The sequence below is a fragment of the Staurois parvus genome, unplaced genomic scaffold (genome assembly GCF_062004578.1).
Source record: "Staurois parvus isolate SC_StPar_1 unplaced genomic scaffold, SC_StPar_1.0 ptg000719l, whole genome shotgun sequence".
NCBI classification, from domain to species: Eukaryota; Metazoa; Chordata; class Amphibia; order Anura; family Ranidae; genus Staurois; species Staurois parvus.
The window spans coordinates 4447548-4473694 of record NW_028318515.1 but is presented as its reverse complement, the minus strand read 5'-3'; the positions used below and the strand labels follow the sequence as shown (position 1 = coordinate 4473694).

The window sequence follows — 26147 nt, the reverse complement described above, 5'->3', positions numbered from 1 at the left end:
ATGTGGACAATCAATGATTTGCCGATTTTTTTCATTCATTCTAGAATGCGATTCTCTGCACCTTAGACACATCTGCATGCATACATTTTAGCAAATAAAACATAAAAACCTGCGTGCTTGATTTATAAATTAGTTTGTTCATACCTTATCATGTGACCTTTTAGTCTGCATTAGAACTACTGAACTGCAAGATGCAGAGAAAGAAGGGTAGCCAAGACAGGAACCAAAAGCTATGGCAGACAAAGTATGGGGATACCATGTTGCCCCACAATGGTTGTCATTCTTTTAAATACAATGATAGTATGTGGCAAACCTAAGTACAAATAATGTTTTCTCTATTTATTCTTTAAATCCTTAATCATCGTGAAGTATTATGATAAATCTAATCGTAACGAAAGTAAATGCCAGTAATTGTTGCTCCTTGTATTGGAAAGCAAATGTTTTCCTGAGCTCAGAGAAAGTAACACTTTTGGAGGTGTCAAGGAAAATAAATGTGAAAATTATGTTGAGGATTTTTTTCTCTCCAGCACAATCTCACTTCAGCCTTCATTGTTAACAAATTCTGCTCAATGAAGAAAAGTATTATACAAAGTTAAAAAAAAACCAACAGAGGTATTTTCAGTACATATTGTAAACTTCATTAACCCGTCAGCTCACTAGGTTGTTCTCAGAAAACTTCATTGATGTGTGATTTTTCTAAACTGCTTTATCTGAATAACAAGTGCTTAGCAACAGCAGCTATTTTTGATTGTAATGACTTTCCATTATTCTGCTACATGAATCAATTATCCATCCATCCATCCACCCATCCATCCATCTTCTATTATTTTGTAAGATATATTTTTGTACTTAAAATTGATATAATTTCTTTTTTATAGAAAATAGTGAAGGAAACTCCAAAGTCGTATTCTATCAAATCTTGTAAGTCTTCTCTGCCAAAAGAAATTCATCTGCAAAATCTCTGCATTTGTGGTTAAGAGATGTAACGTAAGGGTGCAATGACCTGTATATTGTTGGAAATGACAGAATTCTTATTTCAAAACAAGGGACAGGGTAAGGTCATCATTTCCTAGCTTACTCTAGCTTCGTAGAGATATCCTCTTACTTTAGGGAGTAAAGAGAAATCTCTCCCATGAGACACAAAACTAAACATGAGGTTTTGGCTATAGTTAAACTCCAATGGTAAACAGGTAGGAAAAAAGGAATGAGTCAAAGACCCTTTAAGTGCAAATGATTTATTTATATGATTGCTATCTCTTTATTCACTCCCTGTAGACTTTAAAGGCAACACATCAAATCGGTGACCTGCCAGTCCTGTTGATGAAACAATTCAACCATGCTAAAGGCTCTGCTCAGTTTATACTTATTCAAAAATGATATATAATCTGCTGCAAGTTTTTTTAGATTTTTTTTTTGTTTGGGACTGCAGACTCTTATCACGTGATTCTATGTTGTAGAACGTCTTAAAACGACTGTGTATGGGGCGCAAAACCTGTGAACACACTGGCCTGCTCTTTTTCCAGGGTCATTCCCATAATAAGGATATGCACTGCCATTGCAAACTTCAAAGGATAAAAATCAGAGCCACTTAACATGTAGGCTGTGTCCAATTAATACATTTAAGGATGTGCATCCAATGCCCATATCATGACCAGGAATCAGATATATGAGCCAAATGCTGCATGCAGTGTCTGAGTCACTGCAATCCAAAGTGGATCCGAGTATACTGTATATATATATATATGTTTATAGTGATTTTTTTGCATGTTTTCAGATGCGTGCCTACCCATTTTGAATCATGTGACCTTTGGGTGTAATCATGTGATTTAGCCTATAATAATTAAATAGTTTTGTGTTATTTAATTGTTAGCCATGACTAAGACCTAATGGCTGAAACGCGTTGGCTTTTATGGCTGTATTTCATCTGTTTCAATAAAGCATTATGTTTGAGCTAATTCCATGGCGCCAGCCTTTCCCTTTTGTTTTGTCAATGCAAAGCTATGACCAACGAATGTATAAATGTTCACCATGCCGTTCAGCTAATAGCACGCTTTTTTATCCCGTGGTTAAGGGGCAATGGATGAAAATGCAAAATAGTGTCCATGAAAAAATACCTTACATGCAAAATTGCCAAATCATACTGGACTTGACATTTAACTATTGGCTTAGCTTGAGATACCTGGGCAATGTTGCCAGATATGAGCACGGGCCGCTGAGCATCAATACAGTACCCAGTGCCCAGACTTATCATCCCTAATCCTATGACCCCCCCTACATCCAGCATGCCCATTCATTTAACCTGCACACATAAAACTCCCAACCCTCATAATCCCTCCTGAATAAACCCCTTCCACAGCTTCTATAACCCCTCCAACATGAAGAGTATTTTTGCATATCTTCTGCAGGAGGAAGGAATTAACCATACTCTTGCTAAAGATGATGAAGACTGAAAGGGTATTTGGATAGAGTCCTTTGGCCCCGTAGGAGTCTCTTTTAGAACCATAATCTCTGCTACCCCTGCTCCTATGCCACTGCTTTTGACTATTTGGAAACATTTTCAGTACATGAATATATATCCCCTATAGGAGTCTCCATTTACAAAATATATATATACAAATTCTAAATATTAGGAAAGACAACATGAAGTCAAGTTGTTTGCTAAATGTTTTTATTTTTGTATGTTTTAGGATGAATTATGCATTCTGTAACAGCACACATCCCATTTTCTATCTGGGCATAAATGTCATTTCAGGCAGAAGGTGGAATTCATGTTATTAAGGAAATGCAATCAGAACCGACCATCAAGCATCTGCCAAGGGAGTTACCATGACGATATAAACAGCAGTGATTTGGAGGCTTTGATTTAAAACACTGCACCCCTGAACATTATTGCTTGGAAATTGCTGTTTACACTAGGTACTCTGCGATGCGTTATTTGATTGTGCATTTAAAAAGTTGTTCTGGCATTAGGGAAAAAATTAGCCTGCTTACAACAAGGACTTAACCCTTTCACTTTCAAGGGCAAGAGATCTTCTGTTACTACATTTTGGTTGTATTTCTTTCAGCTAATGGGCACCTGTAGATATATTTACCAAAATAAAATTATTTCTTTAAATTAATAATTTCATATTGTAGTATAGTTATGAATGAAGGGATTTTCTAAAAGCAAATAACGTGTTGTCGTTGAAGACTGTTACTGCCTATTGTAAATTCAGTGGGTAATAGCTTCCTCTCATTTGGCTTGGTGTAAGTATAGCCAGAATCTTTTTTCTAGTATTGGATGGAGTGGTGAAGGGTGGTGAAGGGTTAATTGCTCTCTGTGTTCTGCTGGGGAGGTGTACCCTCTCTTTTTATCTTGGTGCCTATTTTTAGCTGGACTAAAAGTGATGAGAAATACAAAACTTTAGAGATGTCACTACAGCAGGTATTGGGGGGAAATCTTCCATTGGCTATTAAAAGCGGAACCAAACCCTCCGATCGGTTTTAGCCAAGGAAGCTGCCACCTTAGCCTCTGTTTGGTCTTCAACTGCCATAGTGTTGCACATGTTATCAGTTATGACACCAGCTATTTGATGGTTTGACAGTTTGAATGAGAGCACAAACAAATGTGACAATTACATTCCAGCACGTGCTAGGAATGTAACTGCTTTTTAAAAATGTTACATCGATGGGTTTAGTTCTGCTTTAACTGTTTCCCAAAACCATTGCATTCAAGGGATGCTATGAATGAAAAGGACCACAATTTCCAGTGTGCTTATAATGTCAGTTGTCAACCAGACTGTCTAGCTGGTGCTAGGCTGGTATAATAACTGATCACATGTGCAGCACTATGGCAACTGCAGATTAAACAGAAGCCAAGATGGCAGTTTCCTTGGCTGTAAAGAAGAGGAGGGTTTAGTTCTGCATTAAGAATAGAATTCCCGTCACTTTGGAGAGATGTCCTCTAACTTCCTGTTTTGTCTTCAGGAGAGGAAGTGATGGGAAATCATGCACAAAAGAACACTTACATCACAGATATAGGCTCAACCATTCCTTACTCTAAAATTTGAAAATTAATTTTGCCTACCATGTACTAACCATATTATGATAATATTGTGTGAAAATGAATAAAACTTAATCACAAAGTGTCCATAGATGGTATATTCATATGGTGGAATCAGAACAGAGCAGTCCCAAAACCGTGGTGAGATCCGAAGACTTCCTAGAACAGCCAATGTGACATCATCCACTCATGCAAGGCTTACCAGAAGGCATGTGACCCTTACTAAGAGTGGTCAATCTGTGCTTTGTGGGAAATCATTGGTAACATCAAGGGAAATATACGAGACACCCAAGGAAATGACAAATGATCCTCCATCATCTATGGACACTTTGTGATTACATTTTATAAGTTTTCACACAATATTATCACCATGATTAATTAAATTTGCTTGATATATTTGAGCACTGCACTTTATTTGAATACTACCATGTACTATTACCATGTAATACTATAATACTGACTCCTAAAATGCATATTCTAGAGTTAAATGTGTCTCCCAGCCTTGTGCAGATTGGATGCATACTATCCCAATTCTTGTGACTTATCTCACCCATAAACGTGCTGCTAAATTCAATCTGTATTTTGCAGTATACTTACCAGTTTAGTGCTGCAGGTCTTCCTCTTCTACGAAACTATGAGTTTCTTTTACAGATATTCATAACAGGGCTGCAGTGCTTTACATACATTTTTACAGCCCCTTGGATTTTACAATGTTTTGTAATGGTAAAAACATAATTCAAAAATATTAGTACTAAAGCAATCAATACGTGGTACAACCACCTTTGTCTGCATTGATAGCTGCAAATATTTTCAGTGGAGTCTCTACCAGCTTTTGCCCATCTGAATCTTGAATTCCGTGGTGAACAGCAGTTTGTCATTGTTGCCAAAGACTCTTAGTTGGTCTGAATTTTGGAATGGGGAGTTCCTTCAGGTTCTTGGATTTAAACCAGTTCAGTTCTTTAGCTGTGATCATAAGATTGATGCTGAAAGTAAACTTCTGCACCAGTCTCAGGTCTTTAGAAGTCTGAAGCCATTTTCACCAGATTTTTGTTATTTGCTTCTTACAACTCCACATACTGAATAGTTTCCTCCTTCTTAAAACTTCATTTATTTTATGCCCTGACTTTGTTTTCTAAGCCACTACAAAAATTAAAGGCTGTTAAAAAAGCTAAATACCATTCATTTGGCAAGATCGTGCTCATTACCCCCAGGAAACCTGCAGGCTATTCGTTTAAATTTGTGATTGACTGTCAATGATCCAATAAACTGAAATTAATATGTCTCCTACACCTCAAGCTAAATTAAAGACTATGTCACTGGGCTAGAATTTCTCTTTAATTCATATACTTATATTAGTACTTGATTTTAAATTATCACTAAGCTGGTCCATTTTTCTATAGATATTAACACTTAGAGCAATTAGCAAGACATCTCAGCAATTGATATTTTTATCTAAATATTTGGGGTTATCTGAGGTAGCCATTACCCGGGGGGAGCTTTCAATAGTATTGTCTTTAGTTAGGCTCAGAATGCCAGATCCTTACAGCTACCTTATTTGTCTCTAGATCTGAGTGACTTGAATGGATCATGAATGAATCCTTTAGCGTGGGAATTAGTCTATGTATAAGCCTTAGGGCACACGTTATCTGATGTAATCTAACTACACGGTGCCTGCAACGACGATATAATCACATGTGACAGGTCAGAGATAAAATAAAATCACAACTGTGTATACATTATGTGTACATTAAACCATGGTAGTGTTCGAATCAAAGATTGCAACCCTGATGCACTGAACAGTAAATGGACATAGAAATAAAGAAATCAGGGATAGGCAAAAAAAATCACCCATTAGTACATCCTCTATACAAAAAACTAAACAGTTAATACAATTTTGAAAATCCTTACCATTTAGGAGAAAAGTCTAATTGAATTTTCATGATGTTATCTCTGTAATTCAAAAGATAACAGCGTCTTCTCTGCCAAGGAGGAGGTGTAACAGCAAGGATTACATCATATTCTCTCCTCTCTGCAGTAAAAGGAAACTACAGTTCCTATCATCTACAGGGAATTGTAGTGAATGTGGACGGGTACACTAGGCCTGTACATGTTGAATACGTCTGAGGGTCTCAATCCACCTACCACTGCAAGTGGGGCTGAAATACATCCCTGCTTCCTGGAGAAAGAACTACAGAAGGGATGTGCCAAGACCAGTGGCTGGGGGAATAGGAGGAAAAGTACCTAACCGGTCTTACAAAAAGGAAACCAAAGAGAATTAACAGTTTCATTTTAAAATGAACAGGCTATTTCAGAGAAACTACTGAGTGAACCAGAAGATAGATGACATATTTAGTGAAGGTAGGAAATCAACAACAAGGACTACTCCCAGAGGGATCGCTGCAGATTAGGCAGGTTCTTTCCCAAACAGTGCAGAGGCAGCCAGGCGCACAGCAACAACAGTTCATTCATTCCTGCTCATTAATCAGCCCAGGGGTTGTCTTTTTAAAGTTAATTTGGTATTAGAACTTGTGAGGGGATTTGGAGTGTTGTGGGATACTCCAAAACACCAGGTATTGTTGGCAAAAGACACTTCCCTTCCAGTAGCATTAGTGCTAGTATAGGTAGACTGAAGCAGTCTATGGTTCACAGTTGGGGACCAGGAAACAATTTGAGCACAGGTAAAAGCAGACTGGAACAGTTCACAATTCACGGCTGAGGACCATGAAGTAGATTGAGTACAGAAATGCAAACTGGAAGAGTGCACATTTCATGGCTGTGGACCATGAAGTAGCTTGAGAACAAGAAAAGAGGGTCTACTCATTCTTGTAAGTAATCCAGCATCCAGTCCCAAAGGGCTTCAGAGGAAAGCAGCCCCCCTCCTCTCACCACATAGATTCAAACCCTCAGTGCTTCAGACTATTTAACAGCAAACTAGCCACTATCTAGGCACACCTCCCAGTGATTGGCTAGGCCCTGCTCAACATTCGGTCTGGTCATTTGAATTCTCCCTCCCTAGGTTCCAGAAACATCTTTTGGAAGCAGGGAGAAGCAATCAAACTCTCAGTCTGTAGAGCTCTGAACAGACCAGACCCAACAATCACTGCTCCTCTGATAACAGGAGACAAAAACTAAATTTACCTAGTAGCCTAACTAGGAGGGTGCTACAATAGGTTTTGGGGGGTTTGTTTTGTTTTTTTGTTATCTTTTTTGTATAGTATAGATCTATGTTTGCCCCAAGCATGTTTGAATCTAATTACTGTTGACTGATTCAATACCTCCGCTGGAAGTCTATTCCAAGCATCAATTACTCTTTCTGTAAAATAATACTTTCTAAGATTAGTTTTGAACTTTCCTACTGCTAGTTTGAGGTCATGCCCCCCTGTTCTTGATCTTGGCTTGGTATTGATTTGCAAAAAAAAAGCATCAAAGTTTGGGACAAGAAATTCACAGCTCCTATCATTTCAATGCTGGTTCCTGATGAACAGTAGTCTATGTATAATATAGTATATGCAAGGCTGGACAAACTACAGCAGGGAGCACGAGTGCCTATAAAATTACACCTTTTGACTCAACTTCTTGAGATCTTTTAAATTGATGTCACTGAAAGTACATTTGTACTCACTACTTAAAAGCTGAACTGTACATTCTGTTGAAATTAACTAAATACATTTCTCATGCATCATGTATGTGAAGATGATTGTTTTCTGTCTTTATGGTCCTAGTCCCTACTATGCCACTGATAAAGCTCATTTTGGTACTTCTGTCTAGACATAATGGGGCAGATTTACTAAAGGCAAGGGAAGTTGCTCTTTGTAAGGGAATTTTCCCCCGAGCTTAGTGAAAGTGGTGTATTGTCAAAACCACCCAATCATATGCAAGAAAAGGTAAAAAACTGTTTTTAGCTTGCACATGATTGGGTGATGGAAGTAAGGACGGCTTCCCCTAATTCATTAAGCTCTGTGGAAAATTGCATTGCAAAATGAACTTTCTATCTGTCTTTTTTAAATCAACCCCATGCTATAATAATATTGATATTGTACATTCAAGCTGACACCAAGCTGTGCAGTGGAATAACGTCCTTACAGGATGTCTCCAACTTACAAGCTGACCTCAATGCACTGTTTAATTGGGCAACTATGTGGCAAGTTAGGTTTACTGTAGGTAAATGTAAGTTATGCACTTGGGGGCTAAAAATATACATGCATCATACATACTAGGGGGAGTACAATTGGGGGAATCAATGGTGGAGAAGGATCTGGGAGTTCTGGTAGATCACAAGCTTAATAATGGCATGCAATGCCAAGCTTCCGTTTTTTAAAGCAAACAAAATCCTCTCTTGTATTAAAAGAGGTATAGACTCTAGAGGGAGAGATATCATATTACCCCTGTACAAATCATTAGTAATACCTCATCTGGAATATGCAGTTCAGTTTTGGGCACCAATTCACAAAAAGAAAATTGGGGAACTGGAGAAAGTACAGAGAAGGGCAACCACACTGATAAGAGGCATGGAGGAGCTCAGCTATGTGGAAATATTAGAGGAACTGAATTTATTCTCTCTTGAGAAGAAGAGATTAAGGGGGGATATGATCAACATAAATAATACATCAGTGGTTCATATAGTGAACTCGGTGCAGAGTTATTCACCCTGAGGTCATCACAGAGGACAAAGGGACGCTCTTTACGTCTGGAGGAAAATAAATTTAATCTCCAAACACAGAAAGGTTTCTTCACAGTAAGAGCTGTGAAAATGTGGCATAGACTCCATCAAGAGTTGATTCTGGCCAGCTCAGTGGATTGCTTTAAAAAAGGTCTGGATTCTTTCTTGGATACACAGAATATAACTGGATATAACATTTATAGGTAAAGTTGATCCAGGGAATATCCGATTGCCTCTCGGGGGATCAGGAAGGAATTTTTTCCCCTGCAGGAGCAAATTGGGGCATGCTTTGCTGAGTTTTTTTTTTTGCCTTCCTCTGGATAAACTGTGGGTGTTGGATTATAACTTTGTTTTTTTTACTGGTTCAGCTGGATGGACTTTTGTCTTTTTTCAGCCAGATTAACTATGTAACTATGTAATATACAGTTCCTTTTATACAATTTACTAATTGCATCAATATTACTTTTTGAGCCTTTACTGCCATATTGAAATTAAGTGCATGCCTCTCACTTTCCATTGTACTGCCAGGCCTAGTATAATACACTCCTTGCGACATTTTGCTTCCTAGTATACTGAATAATACACAATTATGATCATATAATTGCAGCAGTTCTCACATTTCCACTTCACTTGTTTCAAATAATGAAATAGGCATTTGTGACCTGATTGTAAGTGTTTTCTTGTGGCCAGTACACTTCTCTCTCATAGACCCCCTTCACACTTGAGTATGAGCATTGTCAGGAAGTTTAAAAGCATTACCTGCCTATATTATTATTTATTATTATACAGTATTTATATAGCGCCAAAAAGATTGCTCAGCGGTGTACATTATAGTGGGAGACAGTACATGAGACAATACAGTAACACAATACACAATACAATACAAGAGGGGTTCGAGGGCCCTGCTCCTTGGAGCTTACAATCTAGGAATATCTGAGCATTATTTCACATACGAACATGCTTTTCAAAATCGTTTTTTATGTATTTTTAAGCTACAGGCAGTTTTGTTTTGGCAGGGTCATCTGTGACATCATAAGTTGTCAACTTCGTCTACGCTTTCTGGTTTTACTGTGCAGTCTTGTGTGGCCTTGCATTGTTGGAGCCATGTCCACTATACCAATTTCTTCCCAACCCTTCTGCTGCTTGACATGGTTCTTGTAATAGGCATCACTGGGGATGCAGTAGTTCTTGTCAGCCCTCAGCAGGCAGTTAAAAGTCTCCACATCCAGCACGGTCACTCCTGAATCCTCCATTTTGTACACAAACGTAAAGCTGGCCATAGATGGATTGAGATTTGGCCTGTTCAGTTGCAACTGGCTGAATTTTAATACATATATGGTTGTTCCAGCTAGAAAGAAGTCAATCTAACAATTGGTTTCTCTCAAACAGGAATTCTGAAAAATTTTCACTTGATCAGTGACTGCAACCACTCAACTGCAACACTGATCAATGTATTCTGACAACAGAGGAAGCCCGCTGTCTCAATACAATAGTGCAGTAGAGAGGACTCCTCTATCAAACATGATTGAATAGGTGGGGAAATCCATTTTTTTTAAACAACCCCTTTTATGCCCACATTAGGTTGCTAGGAGGAAGAAACTGAAAAAAGTGTATTTTCAAGTACTTATGTGGAAGTATATGGGGCACAAAATGTGCAATTATACCCAAATTAAAGCTCTTCAAGTGTAAGCACAGTGCTCGGGTGTGACTGGGCACCATTGAATATAATGGTAATTCATATTAAGTGTTGTCGCACTGGATAACGTGCGACAAAATGTTCTGCTATGAATGAGGGCTCAGGTCTACATGGATGGCCTAAAAACAATAAGTCAACTGATTTCTGTATGACTATAGTGCTAGGGATAACAAGTACTTACAAGCATTTCAGATGGTTATTGTCCAAAAAGCTGTCATCAGATTGATCCTTTCCCTTTAAAGAAAAAGGGACAATCCCTTTCCTTTTTATGTGTTGTAACCATACATCAGTTGAATCAGAGAAAACCGTTGTGCCACAGTAGTGCAATAATCCAGACAACCATATCTATCGCCATCTGTTGCTCTCAGCAGGAAGCCTGTCCATGTTAGCAGCTTTTACTAACATTAGAGGATGGCTTTTCTATAGACAAGGTACTGTCTGGATTAAGAACAGTGTCAAAAATCTTATTTTATCATGTCTTGAAATCATGTTTTGAAATATTAGAATGTGTTTATCCTGAAATCTAACGTCCGTTTTAAAAAATATATATACAGTATAAAGTTATTTTGGATGAAGTAGGGGGTGGTTATAATTTGGTTTTGGCTTTAGATACACTTTAAAGTATATTTATAGCCCAAACCCTTCCTTTTTGTTTTTAATAGAGGAAAGAAGAGTCAAGTTTTTATCTGTTTGGTGGCAATGCAGCAATTGACTGAAAATTTAAAATTTTACAACTGCCACCAAAACAAGAGGTGAGGCAAAATCTTTTAGTAGAGATGAATGTGACAAATAACTAGGTGGGGATTTCCTCTTACGATTTAGAGACTTCCTCTCATTTCTGGCTCTTCGGAAGGAAAATGAAAAAAAGGTTTCGCTGTGGGACACAACTGCAAAAAAAAAAAAACATAAAAAAACTGATAGGGATATTAACCCTTCCCTACACTATCTAAAATGTAAAAAAATAAAAAGTTTTGGGTACAGATACATTTTAAAAGGAACATGTAATTTCTTGTTTTTGATAAGGTGCCAGCGCTGGGCAATTCACCTTAGACTACATATATGATTTTACAAGAAACATCTTCGTGCAAAGTCACTGATTGTTAGAAAATTAGTGTCATGGAACTTTCATGGAACTGATCTCACAGAAGTATGCTTCTACAGGTAAAATTAACTGGGCAATTAGTCTTCTGCTTCTATTTAAATCTATAGACAGAGAAAAGAGGAGATCAATTGCTAATAATTTATACCCCTGGTGCTCGATCTGCAGCCCTTTGGTATATGATGTATGGCCCTCCGACCTCAGCAGTTTGTAGTGGGAATTAGAGTAATAGCATTGATCTCTACTAGCCCCATGTAACATGTTACCAGTGTTGTCTTCTGTAGCATACCCACCAAAAATGTAGCACTTCCACAAGCTCTGACCCTAATCTCCTCTATTAGGTCTGTAGTTTCTGACAATCCTCTCAAGCATTACATACATGTCAAGGGCTGCATCTGTGGCCCCCTTTAGCTCATAAGTTGACAACCACAGGTTTATACTATTTTATCACACTGCATTATTGTGCGATCATGGGAAATCATTGGCTAAATTGCTCTACTTAAAATCTCTTGTGTAGCAGCTCACATTAAAAGTAAAGCCACTAAAACAAAGAGATCAATCTTATGAGATATATGGGAATGCTCTACAGAAAATGTCTATGTAGTCCTTACTTTTTCCCTAAATTTCCTAGCCTGGAACAACCATGCAGCCAATGAAGTGTTGAGATACCTAATATGCTGTCCTGCTAATGGTAAGCCAACAGAGAGCTAACAAAACTGACAGATGCACCATTGTGTTTCATTCCAAAACTGAATTTACTTTTTTGAATAGTTCTGTAAAACTGCAATACAGTGACATAAACTGAAATTACAATATCTTTGTACGTATGTCTCTCACAAATGGATACAATAAGTACATTTCTTGTAAACAGCTACTTACAATCATATCGAATACATTGAAATGAAATCTAGCTATGAACAGGATGTGTGTTTTAACCAAACACATTGAAAGAACTTGCAGGCATGTGTATCAAAGGGAGAATGGAGGAGACCTTCACTGGTATTATTCTAGAAGCTAAAATGGCTGCAATGGTTAATGGGAAATCTGTATTTTTAACAAACATGAAACACTTCCTGTTCTTGTTGAAAGGAATTGTAAAAACAGGTGCAGTTGCAGTGAGCAGCCACTAGATGACTCCCTACTCAACACAATGATGATATACAATATATGGAAGACTTAATCTGAATACTTTTTCAGGTCAATGACTTTGAGATAACAAAACGACAATCCAGAAATTGCACCTTTCAAAACAAGCCAGCTACTTTATGTCACCTCCAGGCACGTTCCCTTTAAGATTTCCTAACTTACTCCATTTTATTTTATTTTATGCACTAATGTAGTATATTTACTAAAAGTAAGTGTCAGCATGTATTCAATAAGCAATAAATGTGTTTTAAAATAAGTCCTCACAGATTTATTGTAAGGGAATTCCTATAAGGTGACTAGCGCATAGATATGCACATAACATCTATAATAGAAATGTGTATAGGCGTATCGTTCATAGAAATGAGCATGTGTACATTCCTGCCCACACACGTGTGCACGCTTGTGCCTACAGATTCTGAAGGCAGATAGGATATTTAAAGGATGCTCTTGCTTACTGTCAGTGCTGACTGGTCTTCAGCTTTTCTTGTGTCCTGAGTGTATTTTGTATTTGATTTCTGTTGATGACCTGGCTTGTTACTGACCTGATCCTGGACTCTGTTTGTACCTCTGCCTATCTCTTCCTGACCTCGGCTTCGCTCCTGACCATGCTTCTGCCTACGCTTCTGTATCTCGTTGCCTGCCTGCTACTGACCTCAGCTACCTCTGTGACCTTGCTCCTGCTTCCAACTTGGATTCATACTAGTTCTGAGTGTCTGCTTCAGCTGTCCTTCATAACCACTCCTGTCATCGCAGTGTGTTCCTGTCTAAAGCTTGCTGAGAGCTTCGACAAACCATGCTTCCAGAACCTGCAGTACATGCAGAGTGCCCCTTTAACCACGGCTGGTTCAGCGTGCATCACATCTGCTCCTAACCTGATTGGTTCTTTCTCTGAGGATGTGCTTGGCACGTAACGCGTAAGGAGGAGCCTACGCACGCTGTGACGTCACGCCGTCGGAGCATCGTGGAGCTCCGGCGGCTATTACATCTGACAGGACGGTTAGTCCTGTCTGTGCTTGTTTGTTTTATTGGATGCATCCCCTCTGCTACTGTCATTTTTTACTATAATAAATTGTTTATGCAATACTTCACTATGGGCATCTTTTCTTGACCCCCCGCAGGGAGCAACCTTTTCCCAGATATGTTTTTTTGTCCAGTGGAGGAGTCGTGTTTCTTCTGGTGGATCAACGTTCATTCTGTTCCCGGTTATCAAGAGGTTTTCTTCCTGCCCAGCTCTGCACCACCCGGGGATCTTCTCTGACCAAGGGAACACCATTTCTACTCTGATGATTACCCCGTGAGCCTTATGATCTCTACATTGCACTTTTAATGTGCACATCTGGTTAGTGTGCAATTTTACTCCAAGTCACCTTTGCTGGGACTATTTTTTATTTATTCATTTAACTAATGTGTTTCTTATATATGTATGACAACTTTATATAGTTTTAGCGCTGCACTTTTATATATAACTTCTTGTGAGGATTTTTGTTGGTTATCCTGTGTGCCTAGCTGCTTGATTTTAAAAAAAGCGCTCACTTATTTCTTTACTTTTACCTGATGTCCTGCCTGACTTCTCAAGCCTGCATCTCCAGCTGCAAGTTCTGCTATCAACACCTGCCAGCACTCATGTTCCTCCTGTCCCTTGGCACCACCTGTTCCACTTTCAGTGGGGCCTGGGGTAAAGATACGAGAGGCCTACCTCTTCAATTCAATCTCCTACTAGGTACATGACATTTATGTAGCTGCAGGCACTGTGAAGCAATTAATCCTCAAAGTTTATAGCACTAAAAGTCCTTCTGTAAACAGCTCAGCTCCTCCTCCCAGCAGTTACTTCGCAGCCTTCTAGCCCTCTAATCTCCACTGTAAAGCCAGTGAAGGTGCTCTGGGAGGGGGGAGGAAGGGAGAGCTGAGCTGCCTGAGAGAACAAATAAATGTCTTCAATATTTCTGACGTGAAAGTTGAGGATGAATATCTCCACAGTGTCTGCAGCTACAGGTCAACGAGGGCTTGTAATTAAGCTCATTTACTTCTTGTTAAGAATATCTGCATCTCAGTAGGCAGGCCACATGTTAATTTTAATGCCCAATTCAAGCTCAAACTTTTCTTTTTGTTTTGGTTACAGTGGGAACATGTCTTTATCTCTTTCTGTGATTTCATTTGAAAAGATCCACTTACTTTCTATCCAGCAGGGACACATATATCAACAGTTACCTAATTCTACATTTCACTGTTCTACTGAGACAAGTGTTTATATTATTAAATGTGCCCCATTGGAAAAATGTCTCCATACTTGCTGTGCCTGTGGTATCTTTCACATGGACAGAAAATGAGAAGAAATCTCTATGAAGGGGACACATGCAGCCACAAAAGAGTAATCTTTCCCATCTCTATCCAAAACTAAAAAGAAAATTATATTTGACTGATTGGACTAACAAAAGCAGTTAATGACATTTTTTATCAACTCTGCAAAAAACTGAACAGTGGATGGCACTCATACTGCCACGGGGCATAACTAAACAATACACATATAGAGCAGGGCTTGGCAATCTTTAAAAAGTGGAACTCTACATGGACAACATGGTAGAGACCAAAGATCCTTGGGGTGCAGCACCTTTAAAAAAAAATTTAATAAAAGTAGTGCCCTTTGCCCTCCCACACAGTAGTGTCCCATGCCTCCCCACACACACACACACAGTAGTGTCCTCTGCTCCCCACATAATAGTGACCTCTGCCCCTCCATAACAGTGTCCTCTGCCCTGCTTCACACCACCTTTGCCTCTCTACCACCCACAGCAGTGTTCTCTGCCTTCTTCACATCATCCCCCTTCCCATAATAGTCTCCTCTGACCCCCCCCCCACCCCAGCAGTGTTCTCTACCCCCTTCATATCACCTCACCATATAAACACAGAGAAGCATCCTAGCCTATAGCTTCAATCTCCTACCATACACAAGTGTACAGCAGAGTAGACAGTGGGAGGCAGCACAGTTCTGGACTGAGGGTAGGATCAGGAGCTGCTAAAGTTAACCTTTCATATTACCAAGCCAGTAATTGGTAGCTAGGACTGCTCTGCATCCTAGCAACCATTCACCTGTGGGTTAACTTGAAAGGTTAACTGCGGCAGCTCCCGCTCCCATCCTCAGTCCAGAACTGTGCTGCTTCCCACTCTCCGCTCTGCTGTGAGGATGAAAGCGGCAGATGCTTGAAAGAAGGACCGACAACTAAATGATGCGACCGTGGCACTCTGGACAGGACATGAACCTTGACTGCGGTTCGCCATTTAGTGATCCCTGGACTAGAGGATCGGCAAAACAGGAATGTGTTCTCAATCTACCCATCACCTGCCAGATTGTGATCAATGGGTTGCTGACCCATGATATAGAGCACATGGGAGGCAGTTTCTACAACAGCATATGACCTCTTTCACATGGGCTCCCATCTATTCTGAATTTACCTCCATCATGTGGTGGAAGAAAAGGGGATTCTTGTAATCCCTGGTGTGAGCTTCAAATGTGTATCCAACTATGTCTGCTCACATACGATCAGGTCAGAAAAAGCATCAGCATTGTAACAACAATACAAACAACATTTATTTCTGACATCCAATTTTAGCTTTCTTGAAATTCTCCTTTCATGTTGTGAGTTCTGCCTGCTGGCTGTCTGTTGGTCATCTCTTTCCACAACTTCCTGGATTCCCTACATGCTTTCCATATCCCATGGTGCCTTTCTGCCTGGATGCAGAGATTCCTGTACTAACTCCACCTCCTGAAACCCCTCCTCTAAGCACCGCTATAGTTCAGAAGGCAGGCTCTGTGAAATGTGTGACACAGCAGGGCCTACTCACAGGGCACAATAAATATGTGTCACAGAATTCAAGAAAGTAAATGTGTGGGGATCTCCACAAAGTAAGTATACAAACTTCAAGATCATTCAGCTTAACAGGAATAGGCTAGAAATAATTAAAATATAACGCGGAAAGACGTATATGGTTTTAAATGTTGACCATGGATACACTGTAAATAAAGCAGATCTTCACCCTCAAATACCTTATCCATTTTCTCACCCCTCCTCCAGTCCTCTGCACAGATAGTTTTCTTTTTTTCCTTTATTTAAATTTTTTTTTAATTAAATTGTCCCCTACACCCCCTTGAACATTATTCGCCTAGGCACTGACCTCCCTTTGCCTCTTGGGATAAGCACATCCCATAACCCAGGAGCCAAAGCCTTTCATTCAGTAAAGAAGGAGGGGGTGGGCCTAGCGGCGCATCATCGGAAGGTTCAGTCGCGGAACAGCCGGCAGCCTCTCAATGACGTCACACCAAAACATGGTAGAACAGAACCGAGTGCTGCCGGAAGAGAAGAGGGTCTAAGCTCGACAACACAGGATCTGATGGTTGGGTGAATATCTAAAATGTGCAGAACTCACTACCAGGTAAGTAGGGTTTAAAAAAAAAGGGGGGTGTGAAAATCTGGCTTAACAATCTCACAAGAGGCATTTAACGTATGCAGTGAAATTGCAGTCACAAAGAGGTTAAACAAACCAGAACAAAATCACCCTGTGGGTGGCAGTATGCAGCAAACTCTCAGTGTAGCTTATTGGAATAGCGTTGCCTTAAGATTAATCTGTTAATGCTTTTATTTCCAGAAAATGGTGTACCCATGTGAACCTAAGCTCTTTTTGGAACTCATCATATGAAAGAGTTAACGCATCAGCTACTCATTGGTAAACATATCCCACTTGGATAGTCTGAGCATAAAATAGCCTCAAAGGCTCAGTGGGATATGTAAAAAGATGACCCATGTAAAAGATTCTATACTATCCGAAATCCATCCTTTGAAGTGACAGACAGAAAAGACAGAGACGGAGAAGAAAACACAGCTCATCTGGGACAGGAGCACATTGACCCTTCCATGCCTTCGCATAACTGAGACAGCTACACAGCTGCCAGAGAGGACGGAAGCCAAGGAACAAGCGAAGACGCCAACAAAACAACAGCCTGATGTCACTGCCAAACTCATACACACACCAGAACCGGGCTACATGCCAGGCACAAACCATAGTGCCACCGAGGTTGTGCAACTGTTATCTCCACAACCTCACCAAGGTGACCTCTTCATAGGTGGAAATGGAATAAGCTGCTGGGTGAGATAGTCCCCTTATATCTGTACAACTTTTGTTGCATCTCCAGCATGATAAATCCAGGCTTGTTCAAACCCCTTTTAAGATTAATTTAATGTGTCCCGGATGCACCGAAGCATTAACAATCCCTGTCTGTTCTTCAGTCCAGTGACAAAGTGTCATGGTCTCATTACATCTTCCAGCTTGAGAGTGTTAATGATACAATTGCATAAACTCTTGTCACTTCTGGAAGGGAAAGGATTAAACGGTGGTGGGTAAGAAGATAAAAAAAAAAACAAAAAACAAATTATTTCAGAGTTCTTTGCGAAATGAAGAATGCTTTCATCAGCACAGGAGAATTGAAAATAAAGACAATTAAGGATGTGTGTCCTGGGAGATGAACACAAGCATTAACACCTGGCCCTTGACCCTTGTGTGTTAATGGAAAAATTAATACAATTCTAGAGAGATTCAAGATTCGATAGATAGATAGATAGATAGATAGATAGATAGATAGATAGATAGATAGATAGATAGATCATCTATTTGTAGCTTCAGTGTTACTGCTACCTAAAGACAGTTATTTTTCTAACCTTTCCAAGTAAGGTTGCTGAATTTAGTTGGGATTTAGTGGAATTCTTAGGGATCACAGCAATGTTTATACAAAGATTTAGTCAACCAACATAAGTCTAATATCCCATGGAATTTTAATGCAAAGGAAGGACAGATAGTGCTTTTCCAATGACAAAAATAGACCATTCCTGTTTGATTTATTATGGAAATTAAGATTCAGTTTGATACCCAATCAACTCTGCAGATGCAGAGTTGATGTATCGCTAGTTATGAACATAGATGACAGATTCAGCATCTTGTCAATGCATCACAGTGCCATTTTAATCTGCCTATTAAAAATAAAGAGAATCAGGAAAGCATCACTTGAAATACACATAAAATAAAAGCACTATTTAGAATGAACTCATCCCCCACACTGGTCCATGCTCTTTGCGTTAGTGTCTCATCCAGATTGTTATACAGAGTTTCTTTGGTGTATTTATACAATAACTTACATTTGCTTCACAATTTAATTATGAGTATCATCGTTCTTCTCTGGTACAAAGACATATTAGAGATGAAAGTATTTTTGTTATAATCTACCTCGTCACAGATGTGAGGCCTGAATAAACCTTTTTCCTAGAAATCAGAGACAGATGCAAAGATGATACTTTTTTAGGATTACAATGACGTTTATTGTAATTATATTAGGAAATCCCTGAATAACCAAGGCCAAGTCACCCATCACAAACCCATAGCATCATCTGTCTTGTGACAGGCACAGCCCCTAATGAAATCACTGAGTGATGGATGGTGTGTCTATTTCTGCTTCTTTTGGGTTTCTTTCTAGAGAAAAGAGCACAGTACAGGGAATCTACCCAAGAATTAATGAGTTAAAGGAACTCTGTTCAACCTGCCTAAGGTAGGGCTCCAGATGTGACATAATTGCTTCTCTGTGCATATCCACAATCAAAACCTTAATGGTAGCAATACGTATCTAGAGCACAGATTTTATCTACGTTTTCTAATGTGTTCATCAGAACAGAAATAATCAATCTTGTTTTTTTATAATACATTTAATCTTTGTGGCAGTTGCAACTTTGAAACTCAGTGTTCAGGGGTCTCAAGTTCCAGCTTTGACAGCTTTTGAATCTTGAAATATGTGGTTCCCAATAAAATGTAATTATGTAATGTAATTATGATAAACTGGGAACCCCAAAAGGTCCACTTTGGGTCCAAACCCCCATTCTACATTCTTACTACTGTTATCTATTTTATGTTCTATGGTTTTGTAGACAAAAGCTTTCATGTGAAATTCCATATAGTAATAACATAAATAAACAATAAATAAAATGCTCTAATGGTCTTTTCACTTGCTCAAAAGATACTGTGCAACCAAAACTCACTATCCTATATACCTAAGAGAAATCAAATCTATACATATGGCGGTGATGAACATATAAATAAATTCTATCGTATAATTGGCGTTTGTCTTCAGAATTATTGGCATTCATGTTCCACTCAACATATAATAAGCTGATTGAAATGAGAAACCCACAAGAAATTTCATTGTATTTGCAGAGAAAGCAATAGCAGGGAATGATTTGATACATTCATTAATTGGTTAATGTATCAAACCTATGCAATTAAAAACAGACTGGGTCGATTTTCCATACTACATGCAGCAGTGAGGTCCCCAATAAAACACAACAATTGATTTCATCTCGCCCGGGCTGAGGCTCATATAAAACACTGAAGACACTTTCACTGCAAATCCAGATATAGCAGCCTCTTTATAGACTTATAACAATAGACCTGTCTGATAACTGGGCTCATTTCTACAATAGAAATATAAAAGGAAATAAAGCTTCCAGCTGGATCCCCAGAGAGTTATAACTAGCATTACCTATGAATAGACACCTCAATAAAAGTCAACGGTGCAACGTCTCCTCTCATATGTTAGTGAAACAATAAAATAAAAACTTAGCTGGAAACAAATGAAGAAGAAAGAGGATCAGACGCAAAAAATGGGGGGAGGGATGTATGGAGACGGCAGGGACACACAAGGGAGATGGGAAATATGGAGAAAGAAGAGATAGGATTAGAAAGAAAGGATGGGAGGGGGCAAAGATACTAAGAAGCGTTAGGTGCGTACAGATGTCACTTTTAACGCCTACTGATCTAATTTCTTAGCACGTCAAGGTGAAAACTAAGTCTGAGACTTGCTACTATACAAGCCAAATGAAGACACCAAATCTGCTGCACTCTAGTTATTCGTCCAATGTGAAAATAGAAATTTATACAGTAAATCCTTTTCGATAGGTCACAAAAATGAAGGTGCTATGGATATAATAACTACACCTGAGCTCACTGTACACAACGGCCTTCCAAAAAGAGCACAGACTGACTTATTAAATAAGAGTGCAAAGATTAGAACCGTGCCATAAGCCCTGGCTACTAAATTAGAATCCATATTCTATTATTCTGCCAACTATATACAGAGAGCAGATGGTTTCCAATTGGTAACCACTGGCTACTGCACTAGGCTATTAAGTCTGCCTTAACAAAGAGAAAAAGCCACAAGCAAAGTACAGTAATCCATAGCAACCATTCAGAACTCATCTTCTATTGATTTGTCTGGTTTCTATGGGTTAGGGCACACTGCCATTGTTACTAGCTGTATTGAATAAACCTGGATATCTGCTTTCAAGGATTTACGCAGTGAAGATGTGTATGGCAAATCATGGGATTTTTATAGCAGATAGAAGTCAACCTAACAAAACTCTACAATGTGTTCCCATAGTCAGCTAAGACATCTATGTACTGCTATAAAAATAGTGTCAGTAATAGAAGGCAATATAGATGTAGGAAGGCGTGGAAAGTGATCCACGGTGAGTAAAATACTCTCAGTCTGCTTCTCTGCTATAATATCACAGTCCCCAACAAACTAATGAATCACAGCATGTTTGTATTGAGCTTGTCATTTGCAAAGCCAAATGCCTGTATTGTGCTGTCATAATGTAGCCTCAAGATGGTGAATCTGTTGGCAGAGCAATAAGGGCCCATTCACTGCACAACAGTAACTGCTACCAACTGTGCCCAGCTGCCAGGCACACAGAAGGGTATAACACATACAAATTACATACACGTCAGTGAATTATGTATATCTGATTATATGTGTCACATGTGAATCACTGTTTATGTATTTGCCATTCACAGTAATTATGGTATTTAGGTTAGCGGGATTCATTGCTCATTAGTGAACAAGTCCCATATCAATAGTAAATAAAAACTTCAAAGTGACCATAAGTAAACAGATGTATATTAATTTAGTTGCGTGCCCAAGGATTGTGAAGAATTGAAAAGCTTGGCACCACATCAAACAAGGTACTAAGCAAACTTGGACACAAAGCAAAGAGGCTAATTCCTCTCTATTGCACACAAGATGGACTTTTTATTTTTTTATTTAATTATTTCAGGTACTTATATAGCGCCATCAATTTACGCAGAGCTTTACATATGTATTGTACATTCACATCAGTCCCTGACCCTCAAGCGGCGTACAATCTAAGGACCATAACTCACATTCATACATGCACGTACTAGGGCCAATTTAGACAGGATCCAATTAACTTACCAGCATGTCTTTGGAGTGTGGGAGGAAACTGGAGTACCTGGAGGAAACCCACACAGGCACAGGGAGAACATGCAAACTCCAGGCAGGTGGTGCCATAGTTGGGATTTTAACCAATGACCCTGGTACTGCCAGGAGGGAGGGCTAACCATTTAGCCACTGCTGCTGCCCATTTATAGCAGGGTTATGTACTTCAAGTATCTTTGGTAAATACAGTGTACTTCTATGGGGGAGATTTGCTAAAGCTGGTGCACACAGAATCTGGTGCCACTGTGCAAAGTAACCAATCAGCTTCTAGGTTTTATTGTCAAAGCCTAATGGAACAAGCTAAAGTTAGAAACTGATTGGATACTATGCACAGCGGAGCCAGATTCTGTGTGCACCAGCTTTAGTAAATCCCCCCATCTATGTCTATATATGACAAACACGTTACAGGGCTATTTAAAGGAAATTGCTGACTTTCTTCTAAGAATTATAGTTGCCTGGCTGTCTCCAGGCTGCCATCCTTTCTGAGTCTCTTGATCTGCCTTAGTGCCTCGGAATGTATTGAAGCAACGGAACCAGTATGACAGCCAGGCAATTAGCATCTTCAAAGAGAGCTCAGCAGTGGCATCCTCCATATTCTCTCAGTACAGTTTCCCTTTAATAATACAGTGGTATAATAATGATGTGCAGTAACCAATCCCAGCAGTCTAGTGTGGTCAGACTCATCAAAGCTGATCTTTACACGGGTGCTTTGGGTTACTGGCATTGCTCTTTGTTCTCTGTTATTAAGTAATCCTGCTATCTTGTCCTATCCCTAGCCTTGAGACTCCTCAAGTCATTCAATATAGGCTGTAACTGATTAGTTTATATAATCTCTGAGCACTGATCTTTACAGAGAATAATAAGCACATTACTGTGACCCAATGTAATGGCTGTCTAATCTCTATTATCCTCAATTCATTCAAGAATATTCATCATATAAATACATAGCCCATTGTTTCCTTCAGGCAAAGATGAATGATAATTGTTTCAATATGTGTTGGGGTGACTTTGGTCAGAATGCAAAAGAAAGAAGTAGATGGCAAGAGGTGAATATTAAGAGGTGACAAATCTTAAAATTTACACATACAGCCAATTTAAAGAGCAAATTTCCTATATGTAACTTTACCTCAATCTCATTGGATCCTTGGAGCAAAAATCACAGACCGGTAGGTCTGGAGAAAAGGCGAAAATCATTTGCGCCTTAGTACGTCACCCCTAACTTTTACTTCTCTGAACTGAAACTTGGGTGCTGAATGTATTACTAACGCAATGCTACTTACATAATCAAAACATTTACAGTCAAAGCAGACTTTGACAAAACTAAACAGGCTGTCATTTGCCTTCCAGATTCTGTATGCTGTGCAACAGATGAAGACTGAAAAAAAATCAAGATGCAAAATTTCAAAACAAACACAGATTTGACCTTCAAATCCTCCCATTTGTAAATCTGATCTCATAAATTCTACAGATGCTTTATAGACAAGAGCTCCAAGAATAGCAGCTTTGACTGGTACATTATGCAGCTATCACAATCCTAAAAACACAGTGGAATCAAGTAATTGGATGGCTGCGGTTATGAATATGCCCCCTGCCCCTTTAAAATGTAATTCTTCCGCAGCCAAAGGGCACCGAAAATGTTAATGTTATAGGCCCCAATGGGTTATAATGCAAACAAACATTTAACAGCCCTTGATGGAACCGATTTGGATGGCAGGGGACAGCCATTAACTATTCCCTGTGAACCTAATAAAAGATAATAAATGTTAAGGGAAAAGCACATGTGAATACTTGCCAAGTGAAACAACTTTTCCTTCCTCTTGTGGCACTAGCAGATTTGATGTAATTGGGGATTAGTATTCTTTATTACAGCCAATCGGGCCAGCTTGATCCCTAAAGAAAATTCTCTACTTGCAGATCTATAAGTCACTGTACACAGGAGGGAGCCAAAAGCTCACTTTATACTACATACACACACACACATATATATATATATATATATATATATATAGTATATTGTGCATGGGTGAATGGCACAGTTAGTAGAAGTCATGCAAGCAACCAGGTGAGTGCCCGACGACCATCAAAAATAAACAAAGCAAGGGATTGCAGTACTAGGGGGGTGCTGCAACCCCCCTGTTTTTTGTTTTACATACATATATGGAAAACTTATCTTCCATCACTGAGTACCAAGAAGTTTTATATACACACATACACACACACACATATATATATATCTTTCACGACTGAGAGCTAAATAAAATACATATATAATTTTTGGGCTAGAAAACTTATCTTTCATGTCTGAGTGCCAAATATATATATATATATACACTGTATAACATTTTGTGGCTTGAAAACGTATCTTTCCTAACTGTGTGCCATAATTGTATTTAAATTAAATTTATAAATACATGTTTTTGCTTGAGACTGCATGGCAAAAGCTCTGTCTCTCTGATGTCTCTCTCACTCTCTCTCTCTTGCTCTCTGTGTCTTTCTCCCTGTCTCCCTCTCTTTCTATCTCTCCCCTTCTCTCTCTCTTTCTGATGTCTCTCTCTCACGCTCTCTCTGATGTCTCTCTTTCTTTCTCTCCCTCTCTCTTTCTTCCTTTCTCTCTTTCTCTTTGGTGTCTCTCTTTCTCTTTCTTTCTTCCTTTCTCTCTCTCCTCTCTCTCTCTCTGGTCTCTCTCTCTCTCTGATCTCTCTCTGATCTCTCTCTGATCTCTCTCGATCTCTCTCTCTTTCTCTCTCTCTCTCAATATATTTTTTTTTGGGTAGAAAACTTATCCTGACTGAGCTAGAAAGTAAGTGAAAGCACCCAAGGAACTGTAATTGTCTTCTTTGGAACTTACCCTGAGATGATTATAGAAATGATTTTGCACACATAAAAGGTCTGCTTGCTGCCTGATCTTATCAAGCATATTGTGTAGCAATTAACCTATTTTCCTGAAAGCACATGTTGGATATATATGAAAAAGAAAAAAAAATTAAAGAACTGTACATCTCTGGTAGCAAATAAAGGGGAGGCAGCGAAACCTCCAGCGTTTCCTAAAGGATGTTTCCAATTTGTGATGCTTTCCTTCAGCACTTTTATTAAACAAAGGGCTGCTGGCAAGAGCCATTTAAATGGACTGTCACTTCCCCAGATGTGACAGCGCTAAAAGAAGCATGGAGCCGGGATGGGGGGGAGAGGGAGCAGATGATGATGGAAGGAAGGAAGGAAAGTTTCACTAACCTTCCCAGAGCAGGGCTAGTGAGAGGAGGTGCAGGGCAGGGTAGAGGGAGACTATCCTGTGTCGGCCAAGCCAAGTCATCTTTCCCAGTCGGATCTCAGCACTTGGATGACATATCCTCCAATGGATCACGAAGCGCAGACTTGATAATCCCAGCGGCTGGCTGCTGTCATGGCACGGGAAGCCGGGGAAGTACACACGGGCAACTTTACAAGCTGTTAGTCCAGCTGAGTAATATCCAGAGCCATGGGGCGATGAGCTGACTTTATTTTAAGGCATGTCTGGAGGATCCCCCTGTCCCCGGCTGGTCCTGTGCAGGAGAAGCTGAGAGCTCACATGTGCCGATCCCTGCGATCCCTGCTGCTGCTGCTGCTGCACTGTGACAGTGATGAGCCTTCACCTCTCTCGTGCAGCATCTTCCCCGACCCACCAGTGACAGCTCTGGCCGGGAGAACTCCCCTGCAACTCCTTGAATGTGAGAGGGGGCGGGGCCGACTAGATTGGCAGCTTCTGTGTACCATTAAAGGAAGGCGATGGGGGCTGGGAGGAGTGGGCATGGCATGGCAAGGGGGGGAGAGAGGGAGATCTCACTACACTTGGTGATGCTCTGTGCCACTTAGATACATCCATGGCAAGGAGGAGAGGGAAGGGTTAATCCATGGCACACCTGCCTGATCAGCATCCCAGGGTGATGTGCCATTTAAATGTCCTGAGTGCTTGTAAAGCTGCCCTTTCATTTTGTGCTGACACCATACCTATTCCAGGGCTACTGGTGGAAGACATCTCCTGAAAATACCCATCTATAGGAAATGAGCAGCAATTTAAAACTCAAGCAAAAATAAAACAAATGTCTTGTATCCTTTGGAGGAGGAAATGGCAATGTGCAATGCTGCAACAAACAGGAAGGATTGGATTACCCTCTCATTCTCACTGCCATCTACAAGTGG

The 26147-nt window shown here is 39.6% G+C and overlaps 1 protein-coding gene across 2 annotated transcripts in view; it reads right to left on the bottom strand.

Moving 5' to 3' along the window:
* TMEM132B (transmembrane protein 132B) overlaps positions 1–25698 on the bottom strand; it is a 797578-nt gene extending 771880 nt beyond the window's left edge. For both annotated transcript variants that reach the window (XR_016306397.1, XM_089653716.1), the window contains exon 1: positions 25203–25698. Coding sequence is in view for 1 of the 2 variants with exons in the window: in XM_089653716.1 (XP_089509842.1) it covers positions 25203–25281 (79 nt within the window). In the remaining variant the exon portion in view is untranslated. The remainder of the gene's footprint in view (positions 1–25202) is intronic.
* Between the last annotated feature and the right edge of the window lie 449 nt (positions 25699–26147).